The 11,281-nt window shown below is 36.5% G+C and overlaps 1 protein-coding gene across 1 annotated transcript; it reads left to right on the plus strand.

Moving 5' to 3' along the window:
• The first annotated feature begins 3,454 nt into the window (after positions 1-3,454).
• LOC753393 (short-chain collagen C4) lies at positions 3,455-10,677 on the plus strand. Its single transcript, XM_001182123.4, has 6 exons — positions 3,455-3,612; positions 5,552-5,649; positions 6,861-7,113; positions 7,507-7,620; positions 8,132-8,293; positions 9,359-10,677. The coding sequence occupies exons 1-6, from the start codon at positions 3,510-3,512 to the stop codon at positions 9,847-9,849; spliced, it is 1,221 nt and encodes a 406-aa protein (XP_001182123.2). The 5' UTR covers positions 3,455-3,509; the 3' UTR covers positions 9,850-10,677.
• The last annotated feature ends 604 nt before the right edge of the window (positions 10,678-11,281 follow it).

The following is an 11,281-nucleotide window of genomic DNA, read 5'->3' on the forward strand; positions in this document are numbered from 1 at the left end:
ACAGCTAGCTTAGCATGACTATCTTCCTACCCATTATCTAAATCAAATAATTTTGATGTACAATTGTCAGGGCTTACCAAAACAGTACATGACCTTTAATGTTACAAAGAGGAAATAATATATCCCATTTCTTGGTTGTGTAATGCTTCGATGTTTACGTTTTACGAATATATAACATCCCTGCTGTTAATGACTGTGCTCTGGAAAATATGACACTTTGGGAAATAATAAACCTATCTCATTTCTTGGTTCTTTTGTATGTCGATTTTAATATTGTAACATTTTTAAAGTATCCTGAGCGATAATTTATTGAAATTTTACCGCTATATCCTTCTATAATATTTCATATAACACAGGAAGGAAAATTTAGAAATCCCATTTCTTTAGTGTTGTAACATATCGATTGTAATATTAAAACATTTAAAACTAGTCTAAGCTATAACTGATGCGAAATTCTCCAGCTATAGCTTGTTTTTAGTACATACACATAGTTTTCTATTGTTAAGAAGATAAAGCCCTGCATTTGAAGATAACGAACATGGTCAGAGTAAAATAAAATGATCAAGAACATATATTTTATTATCTAAACATCACAATTTTATTTTCAAAATATTATTGTGAAGGAAACGCCAAATGATGATATTTATTTCCCTATGCACAGTCGATTGTGTCGTTCCTGCACAATCCAAGATATATATATATACATATACAGGCGCGTACGCAGGGGGGGGGGGGGGTTGGGGTTAAATCTCCCTCCTTCATTTTTTTAATGAGTTTGTTTTGGAGGAACCCCCTCCCCTTTTTTTAATTTTTTTCTTTTCTTTAAAAAATAAAATTGGACTGTACCCCATGCATACAAAGTATTTACACGTGTGCAGTACAGGAAGCCGTTGTTAGAATTTACATCCCAGGATGGTATCTAAATTATTTTCTACCTTTCATTTGTTTACTACGTCACTTGAGCACGAAAACAAATTCACAGCAGCTAGCTTAGCATGACTATCTTCCTACCCATTATCTAAATCAAATAATTTTGATGTACAATTGTCAGGGCTTACCAAAACAGTACATGACCTTTAATGTTACAAAGAGGAAATAATATATCCCATTTCTTGGTTGTGTAATGCTTCGATGTTTACGTTTTACGAATATAACATCCCTGCTGTTAATGACTGTGCTCTGGAAAATATGACACTTTGGGAAATAATAAATCTATCCCATTTCTTGGTTCTTTTGTATGTCGATTAAAATATTGTAACATTTTCAAACTAACCTGAGCGATTAGCTATTGAAATTTTACCGCTATATCCTTCTATAATATTTCATATGAAACAGGAAGGAAAATTTAGAAATCCCATTTCTTTAGTGTTGTAACATATCGATTGTAATATTAAAACATTTAAAACTAGTCTAAGCTATAACTGATGCGAAATTCTCCAGCTATAGCTTGTTTTTAGTACATACACATAGTTTTCTATTGTTAAGAAGATAAAGCCCTGCATTTGAAGATAACGAACATTGTCAGAGTAAAATAAAATGATCAAGAACATATATTTTATTATCTAAACATCACAATTTTATTTTCAAAATATTATTGTGAAGGAAACGCCAAATGATGATATTTATTTCCCTATGCACAGTCGATTGTGTCGTTCCTGCACAATCCAAGATATATATATATATATATATATATATATATATATATGTATAAATACATATACAGGCGCGTACGCAGGGGGGGGGGTGGGGTTAAATCTCCCTCCTTCATTTTTTTTAATGAGTTTGTTTTGGAGAAACCCCCTCCCCTGTTTTAATTCTTTTCTTTTCTTTAAAAAATAAAATTGGACTGTACCCCATGCATACAAAGTATTTACACGTGTGCAGTACAGGAAGCCGTTGTTAGAATTTACATCCCAGGATGGTATCTAAATTATTTTCTACCTTTCATTTGTTTACTACGTCACTTGAGCACGAAAACAAATTCACAGCAGCTAGCTTAGCATGACTATCTTCCTACCCATTTTCTAAATCAAATAATTTTGATGTACAATTGTCAGGGCTTACCAAAACAGTACATGACCTTTAATGTTACAAAGAGGAAATAAATATCCCATTTCTTGGTTGTGTAATGCTTCGATGTTTACGTTTTACGAATATATAACATCCCTGCTGTTAATGACTGTGCTCTGGAAAATATGACACTTTGGGAAATAATAAATCTATCCCATTTCTTGGTTCTTTTGTATGTCGATTAAAATATTGTAACATTTTCAAACTAACCTGAGGGATTAGCTATTGAAATTTTACCGCTATATCCTTCTATAATATTTCATATAACACATGAAGGATTTTTTTTTTTTTAATCAAATTTCTTTAGTGTTGTAACGTATCGATTGTAATATTAAAACATTTAAAACTAGTCTAAGCTATAACTGATGCGAAATTCTCCAGCTACACCTTGTTTTTAGTATATACACATAGTTTTTTCTTTGTAAAGAAGATAAAGCCCTGCGTTTGAAGAGTCAAATAAAATGATCAAGCATATATTTCATTATCTAAACATCACAATTTTATTTTCAAAATATTATTGTGAAGGAAACACTAAATGATGATATTTATTTCCCTATGCACAGTCGATTGTGTCTTTCCTGCACCATCCAAGATGTATATATATATATATATATATATACATAGTTATACTATTTCTGTATTAAAAAGATGTTTACAAGAGAAACTGAAATGTTTGAACATACTCTGTTGAAGACTTTGCAAAGACTTATAGTTTTGAATATTTCAGGGTAACGTATTATACAATTTAGCCCCTGAGAAGGTTTTCATTTTAAAATCTGTTTTACATTTTGGATTAAATAATGGACTGTTTAGAGCATAACGAGTAGAATATAATACTGGTCTTTTACTAATATTTGGATATACACTGTCGCTCATATAGGTGGAATATCTTTGTTTTACCCCAATTCATGGAATTATTTTAAAAATAATTTAAAAATAATAGATCTAGATAATAGTATACATTCTCAGATTTTATTGAATAATAATTTGACAATGTGTGTTTTGCGTGACCGCTAAAGCATGTGTATGCTACTATGCTTATCAAATAGGGGACCTTTTGTTGTTATCACAAACATTATGACCGAATTTTATCTCTTTTCAGGCTCTCTAGCATTCAGCAGAGATGTGTCTCTGCATTCATTATTATTATTATTGTTATTATTATGAATATCATTATTATTAATATAATTGTTATTATTATTATTATTAGCCTTTCGGCGAGGTAACACGAGTCAATGCCAAGCTATACAGGGAGGTTTCCTTGAGTTCACGAAGGGTTGTGCCATACTAGCTCGGGCCCCTCCTTAATTGGAACCAAATTTGGCAAAGAGTGGGAGGGGCTTAAGTGGTATAAATACTGAAGCCTACCCGTTCCGTGCACACTTCGCATTCATCTTCTCATCAAAGTGATTGCAGAAACTATCAACACACTGTTCAAGATGAAGTCGTTCTTTGTCATCACTCTAGTTCTATTTTCATGTCTGTGTCTTGTTGGAGTCACCCAAGCCGTTGCTGTTTCAAAGGAAGGAACGCAAGATGAAGGTGAGGTTTCTAGGCAGGATTTATTTATATATCATTATGGTACTCATCACTGTAAAAATTATACGGTTGATGTCTTGTACAAAAGTGCCGACATGGGGGTAGATATACTCCTAAATATTAAACATCATTGAGATACATTTAGAGTAGTGTTATGGGGACTAATTTTCCAACCGACGTCATCTTGGCAAGAAATAATAACATTGATTTAATCGATAACTTTGATCCGCAAGAGCATTGTCTGGTGTATGATTCAAACCAAAGGCATTGGTTGCGATTGGCTAATTGCAAGTTTCTAGTTTAAACCAGGGACAGGATGTGCAAGTATAATAAGTTTTGTAATAATTATATTCTAGTTAGCTGATATGTATAATTGATATAGTTGGTATGATAGACACATAAAAGTGGAGTCTCACGATGAATTTGACACCGTTCAAGTGTTTACCCAATAATAGGTGTTGTCAATCACCGGGATTAGCTAATTTCAGTTTTGACCAACAAGCTTTATGATGCTCTGTCTTTTCCCCATATTTCATGGTAAAGTCCTTATCTGACATTTGGCCCATACGAAGACTCTCCGAGAGACGAGGGGGTAATTTGTTGAGTGGACTGCGAGTATGATGTTAGTCCAGAATCTACACGGTCCTTTATAATTTCCCTAGCCCTACACATTTGATTCAAGCCGTCGAAGATGGCGTTATCAACAAACTCATAACTATGCTCACCAGCACAGCCTGAGAACCGTTTTTTTTTTCTAATCGCGGGGCGTCCTAATTTAATGATCACGCCATCATCGGCTGGTAGCAAGTAAGTAGGGAGAGGTAGCGTTGGTGTGGTGAAGATCAAAATTAAATAGGCCTGATTCTGGACTAGTATGATGTGTGCAGACTTGTATACCCATTTCCATCAAGTCTGGATGTCAGCAAACTATGACCTTCTGCACATGGAAACTGACGACCCACCTACTTAAATATATACATACTCCGATGTTATATTAAGGTAAACTTACGTTATTTTTTGTAATTTTCGTTAATACCTTTTCTTCCTTATTTTATTTTTTAATAAGGAATACGGTTGAACAAATATTATATTTATGATATTGAAGGTAGTGCACACATTGTACCAAGTACAAGGTAAATAAGATTTAGATCAAAATGTTACAACATATTATTTACTTTCTCCCTAAAATGTAAATATTTTATAACCCAAAATAGTTTGTATTCTCTCTTTTTCTCTCTCCCCCTCTCCCTTTCTCTGCATTTATCCAACTGTCTCTATCTCTCACTTTCTCTATGCGTGAACCCCCATTTTCCCTATCTTTCTCTCTCTTTTATCTTTCCTTCTCTCTCTCTCTCTCTTATTCCCACTCTCTCTCTCTCGCTCTCTCTGCCTGTATCTTACTATAGCTAGATCTCTCTCTCATCTTTTTCTCAACTTGTCCACCTCTCTCTCTCTCTGCCTCTACCTAACTTTCTGGATCTCTCTCCTCTTTTTCTCAACGTGCGCATCTCTCGACTCAATCTCTTTCTCAATCTCTTTCTCCCTCATTATACTGATCAAATTTTCCTTTTCTAGAGCTTTTGTTTTTCTTCTACTATTTTCCTCCATTTTTTCATTTTTTCTTCCTTTTTTTTTCTTTCTCTCTTTGTTTTATTCCCCCCCCCCCCCCATTCAGAATTTCCTAACTACATATTTGTCTATTTATTGATTTCTAAGCATACTTTGTTCATGTTTTATTGTAAAATTAGCATCTGAGGAACTAACACTTCAACAAGCTCTGCTTCAAGATAGTTCCTCTTTTCTCGTGCTATTTCCATTATATTTATCGTTTTATTGCATATTTGTTGTGAAATAATTGTTCTTGTATTATGTTTTGCATGATAAATAAAATCATTTGAATCAATTATTTCAATCAATTCTCTCTCTCTCTTCTCGCATCTAGCTTTTGACCCTGAACACATTCTAGATTCAGGCGAATTACTGACCCAGACGGAAGAGGATAAAATCTCTGAAATTAGAAAGCAAGTATTGTTTCTTCAGGTATGTATACGTATTCAAAAGTACACACCTGTGCATTCCGCATATGACCAATTTGTATAAAATCGCACTAAAGTTATGCCAGATATGAAAATCGCATATACGCATAAGCAAGCGCGGTCAAAGGTTTAATCGTTGAGCTCCAAAAAAATCCCTCCACACTCTATTTGAGGGAACTATTCAAAGTTCCATGAAGTAACTGACCAATCAGAAGCGACCTCTGTTGTCGTCACTCTTTGTATTTAAAAAAAAAAGCTCTGGGATAAATAACACCCCAATCGCCATTGCCCGTTGCATACGAGGCGGTATTCGATTCCGTAATTAGGGATTTTTAGATTTGCGTGGACTGATACGTGTGACGTCCATTCAAGGCAGTGAATTAAAAGGACGTCGATCGTAGCAATCCACGTTGTCGTTGTGCAAATCTAAAAGTCCCTATTACCCCACCCAGCTAAGCAGCCCAGTGAAGGCAATGATTATAGCGAATTCACCACGATGTTTTACTGTTATTTTTGCATTAGGTTGCATTAATGGCGCCTTAAAGACCACGCCAGACGCTGGTCGCAGTCCGACAGCGTCTGGTACGCGACGCCTTGTATGTTAGGGGCCTAAGTCAGACGAGTGGGTCCAATCATTTCTCGAACAACAAGGGTCAACCTTTCAAACACTTGCAACGTGTCACATTTCAAATACCAAAATGGAAATGGAAAATCAATTTCTTCAAGGAATTTATATCTCATTTTCGTTAAACGACTCAATGGATCAGAATGTTAGTTTGCAGATGGTTATAATGTTGTCCTTTATGATTTCATGTGATTTCTGATTTGTGAAAGAACTTTTTATATTATTTCTAACAGATATGAGGGAGTATTTCATTAAAAACAGTGTAACTTTATGAATATCTTTTAGACAGACCATCTTTTAGTGATCGTCTTTTCAAAAACTGTTAGAATCTTCCAAATCTACTATTACTACTCGAAGGCGGTCAGAAGGCATCAATACATTGATAATAATGTTTTCGGCCAAATTGCCCATACAGCCTACCGACCAGATGACGTTGGGTTGGAAGGCATGTTTCACCGGAAAAAAAATTCCATTTCAGATTTGATTAATACCTACATTCCACTGCCTTAATCACAGAAAATAACATCGAGGGTACGTATACTATCAGTGATTTAAAACCTGAATGTGTATTTTAATTTTATCTCATGTAGGAATCCGTTGCTGAGATCACCCGTTCCTTCTCAACTCTCGAGCTCGTTGCGAGGAATCCATCAATGATGGCCAAGATTCACATTCCTGACTCTGTCGAGACCGATCTTGAGCTGGGAGAACCTGAAAAGACACGGCGTCGAAGGGAACTCGACTCGCAATCGACTTTCCCGACATCGTTCCCACCATCTGGTGCCGAGCAGCAAAGCCTGGGTCAGAACCCGTTTGGACCATACTCATGGCCTATGTATTCTGGTAAGAGCAACAGGGTCCTATTTCATAAAACTTGTAATCAATAACAGATTCTTCTATTTTATGACAAATTACCTCTCAGCCAATCAAATGCAACAAATTCAGAAGTTTATAAAAGTTACTATTACTTGTTATTCAACAAGGTTTATGAGAACGAAATTCTAGAGCCCTACGTCAAAGTCCGCAAATATGAGACATCAATGCCCGAAACATTATGTATGCGTCAACTAAAAGGTGGGCGGGGGGTACCAATGGAACGTTAAGACGTAGACCATTATAATCCACTTTGAGAATAATTTTCGGACAGAGCTAATTTGTAGTATTATGCACACATATTACTCAGGCCTCGCAGATCATTAAACTTCATATAAAATAAATATGCTCTTTCTTCTTTAGGTCAATGCTTTCTGTGTCCTGCTGGTGTTCCTGGTCAAAGAGGTCCTCTAGGGCCACAGGGGACTGCCGGAAGGGACGGGAGAGATGGACGGGATGCGCCGACAGGTCCACAAGGTAGGCATATAACAACATCAATCTGACTCGATATGGCACAACATGCTACATCGTAATAGTTCTTGCCGAAGAATGCATGGCAAGCAAATTCAAGTTATTGGAAAGCACTTCAGAAATTGTAGCTCCTGTTTCCTCTCTGGCCAATGACGCAATGGAGAGATACCATAAAATGTTATTAAAAATAATAATATGGAGTCGCATAGTTGGGAGGTCAGTCGTATTTGCTTTGTTCTCACATTCTTATGTAATAACAACCGCCGCTTCCAAAAATGCCTACTTATTAAATTGAAAACCACAAAATGCAATAATTCATTGAAATGATGGTGAGAACATGAATGGGGCAAAGTACACCCAAAAGTGTGTGCAGTGTTTTAGGGTTAATTAAATTTACTACAAGTGATAATATCCCTTATACCCCGAGTATAACTTTAATGTAGATTCCGAACTTCTAGAATAAAGTTTAATTTTGTCTATGGATACCAATAGAACTTCTGAATGTTTAACATTTTAGCTCAAGAAGCCCCCACTTCACCAAGTGACGAAACAAACCCAACTGAATCCCGCGGTGATGCAGTAGTGCGTCCAGTAGGTAACATGACAAGTCTCCCTGGTGTCATCTACATTCGCTGGGGTAACGATGTTTGTCCCGAAGATGCAGAACTCATCTATTCAGGTTGGTACAGATGGGTAATATCACATAGAAAGAAAACGCTAAACATGGTTTTGACATGATCGCAAGGACTTTCTGAAAATCAACCCCAGGCAATTTCAATAGTCTTGTCCGTCTGTCATATTGGAATGTGGGAACACTTTAAAGTATTACAAACATGATGGGACACACAATAGGGTATGAAATATCCTCGAGTTAATTTTTCGAAAGTATTTTCAAAGTACTTGTTTCAATGTTAGTGTATTCTACAAACAATCTAATGTTGTGCATCAAAAAATTCTTCATCACCACGAACAAAACACCAGAACAGTAGCCTCACTGGCTGAAACTTAAATGCACAAAAATGGTTGGGTGTTAAGTGAATGCACAAAATAAAGCAAATCCTCTGCGTTATTGTAATGTTTGACCCATTACTGTACAGTATATTGAAGAAAAGAAAAAAAATATGATAATGAATGTCAGCAAATAACAAAGAGAAGATTAACATTCACTAATGTTTGAATAGGTATATTGCGCAAATAACCACCCCAGGGGATGCTGCAAGGCGCCTACAAGTACAGTGTACTTTAATTCCCCTTGCTTTAGACAAGCTTCCCTGAAGCTCAAGGAAGCATTGAAGGATTTTTTTAAAGAATTAATTCTTACCAGGTACCCATTTACTAGACCAAGGACGACATGCAGTGCCGAATGTAGATTAATGTATTTCCAAAAGCCTTTTAATGACGATACTCGAACCGCAAACCATCTGATCCACATTCCGGTAACGTACCCGCTGTGCAGATGGTTTGGCAAATGAGCTATGTAGAGAGCTGTAGAGATGTCGCAGATTATGTCACCAGGCAGTATATCATTATGGTTCGCTGTTCGAGTCCCAGCCCCGTACTAATGTCCTTCGCCAAGATATTAATCTTCAGTTGCTACTCTCCACCCAGTATTCCTTTAATGTTCTCTGGAGTTTCCTTCAGTAGTTGTCATTGGTCCCACATCATGCTCAATTTCGATTCTGATGAATTTGTACTTAAGTGGGTTTACCTTTGTTTGTGTTACATTGCTTTGTGATTTATTCAGGTACTATTGGAGGTGCATACTACAGTCATACTGGTAGCGGCTCAAATCATCTCTGCATGCCGGAAGAGCCTATCTATGACGAAGTAGAAACTTCCCTACACGTGGAACGAGCCCGATTATACTCCTCTGAATACCAAGTCAATACTGGTCCTTCACGCATTCAGCCAATGCATGACCACACTCCCACATGCGCAGTGTGCAGGGCGCCCTCTGGCCGCACCAGCAAACTTATGATTCCTGCCCGCAACGTATGTCCTTCCCAAGAGTGGCGTTTAGAGTACGCTGGTTATCTTATGGCAGAGAAATACACACACAAGAGATCGGAATTTGTGTGTGTGGACCGAGAGATGGTTCCTAAAGCGGGTACCCTGGGGGATCAGAATGGTGCGCTGTTGTACATGACAGAAGTCCGGTGTCTGGCGGGTGGGGGTTTGGATTGTGGACCCTACATCGATGGTTACGAAATTACATGCGCTGTCTGTACTATCTAGTCATTTCAATAAACTATTTTATATTTCATATAGTTTGGCACAGTTTTCAGTTCTTCAGTTCCATGTTTTTAATACACCTTAATTCCATACACACAACGGTTGAAAAAGTGTCTGATGAAATCAGGCCTAGTTTGTCCTCTTTTTGTGTAACGAATACATTATTTAGGATGCAAATTGTATTTATTTATTGTTGCTATAGGCTTGCCCTACCGAAAGAAAATGAAATGTCTGATATTCGCATTCTGACTATTGAAATCAAACTATTTGCAACAGGTGAATAAAATATATTGCAACCATGGCACTTAACAAAGATTTGCGCATTAAATTTGATTACATTACGAAATTGTCCTTTGCCTAACTGTTTGGTATTTGGGAAGACTTTACGATCAAGATGTTTGACGTTACACATATCATATTGCATTAACGCCAGCATGTTTCGATAGGGAAAATGTAGGCAAAACGGTTTTCCATGCAGGAATATATTAAGCAAAGAGCAAGGATCGAACCCGGGGCCTCTCGCGTGAGAGTCAAGAGCCTTTATCAATTTATATCACAGTGCTTTCATTATGTATATGGGTTCTTGTACAGAAATAATAACAAGCAGTAATATTTCTGGTTTCTTTTATTCCCACGTATAGAAGAAGATCACATTTGCAACAACACGTTAAACGGACTTCTCTTGAAACATCCCATTACAGCTCGAATATATTTATATCATATATATATATATATATATATATATATCTCAAATATCCCTCTTTTGACGCCGTGTGGTGTGGAATCTGTGTGTGCAGTGCTTTTTGAAATTAAATTTCTCTATACGATTTACAGCGAGATTAAGTCAATATTCTTTTACAATTTTCCCACAATACACGATTATTATTTGGTCCAATTTGTTCTCATGTCCCATTTGTTCTCTTGTCCTTCTCCCTGTATTACGTGTATATAGGTGTCGTCTACTTCTCCGTCCTGTTGAGGTGATCCATCCTATGAAAGAGAGAGAGAGAGAGAGAGAGATAGGGAGAGATAGATATATAGATATGTATAATTATATATATATATATATATACATATATATATATATATATATATATATATATAAAGAGAGAGAGAAAGAGATACATACATAGAAGAAGGAGAGAGACAGATAGAGAAGGGGAAGACGAGAGAGAGAGAGAGAGAGAACAAAGGTGAGAGGGTGTCAGAGAGAGAAGAAGAGAGAGAGAGTGAGAGAAAGAAAGAAAGTGAGAGAAAGAGAGAGAGAGGGGGAGAAAGAGGAGTAGGGTGAGGTGAGGGGGAGTGAAAGATCGATAATATCTTGACAAATGTAGTCACTAAAGACATTCACTCTGGTATTTTCTATAGTGATATAACAGTCCATCTACCTATTTTCCAAATAACCAACCTCTCTATTAATCCTTGTCATAGACCA

Source organism: Strongylocentrotus purpuratus, unplaced genomic scaffold (genome assembly GCF_000002235.5).
Source record: "Strongylocentrotus purpuratus isolate Spur 01 unplaced genomic scaffold, Spur_5.0 spur5_scaffold_2, whole genome shotgun sequence".
NCBI lineage: Eukaryota > Metazoa > Echinodermata > Echinoidea > Camarodonta > Strongylocentrotidae > Strongylocentrotus > Strongylocentrotus purpuratus.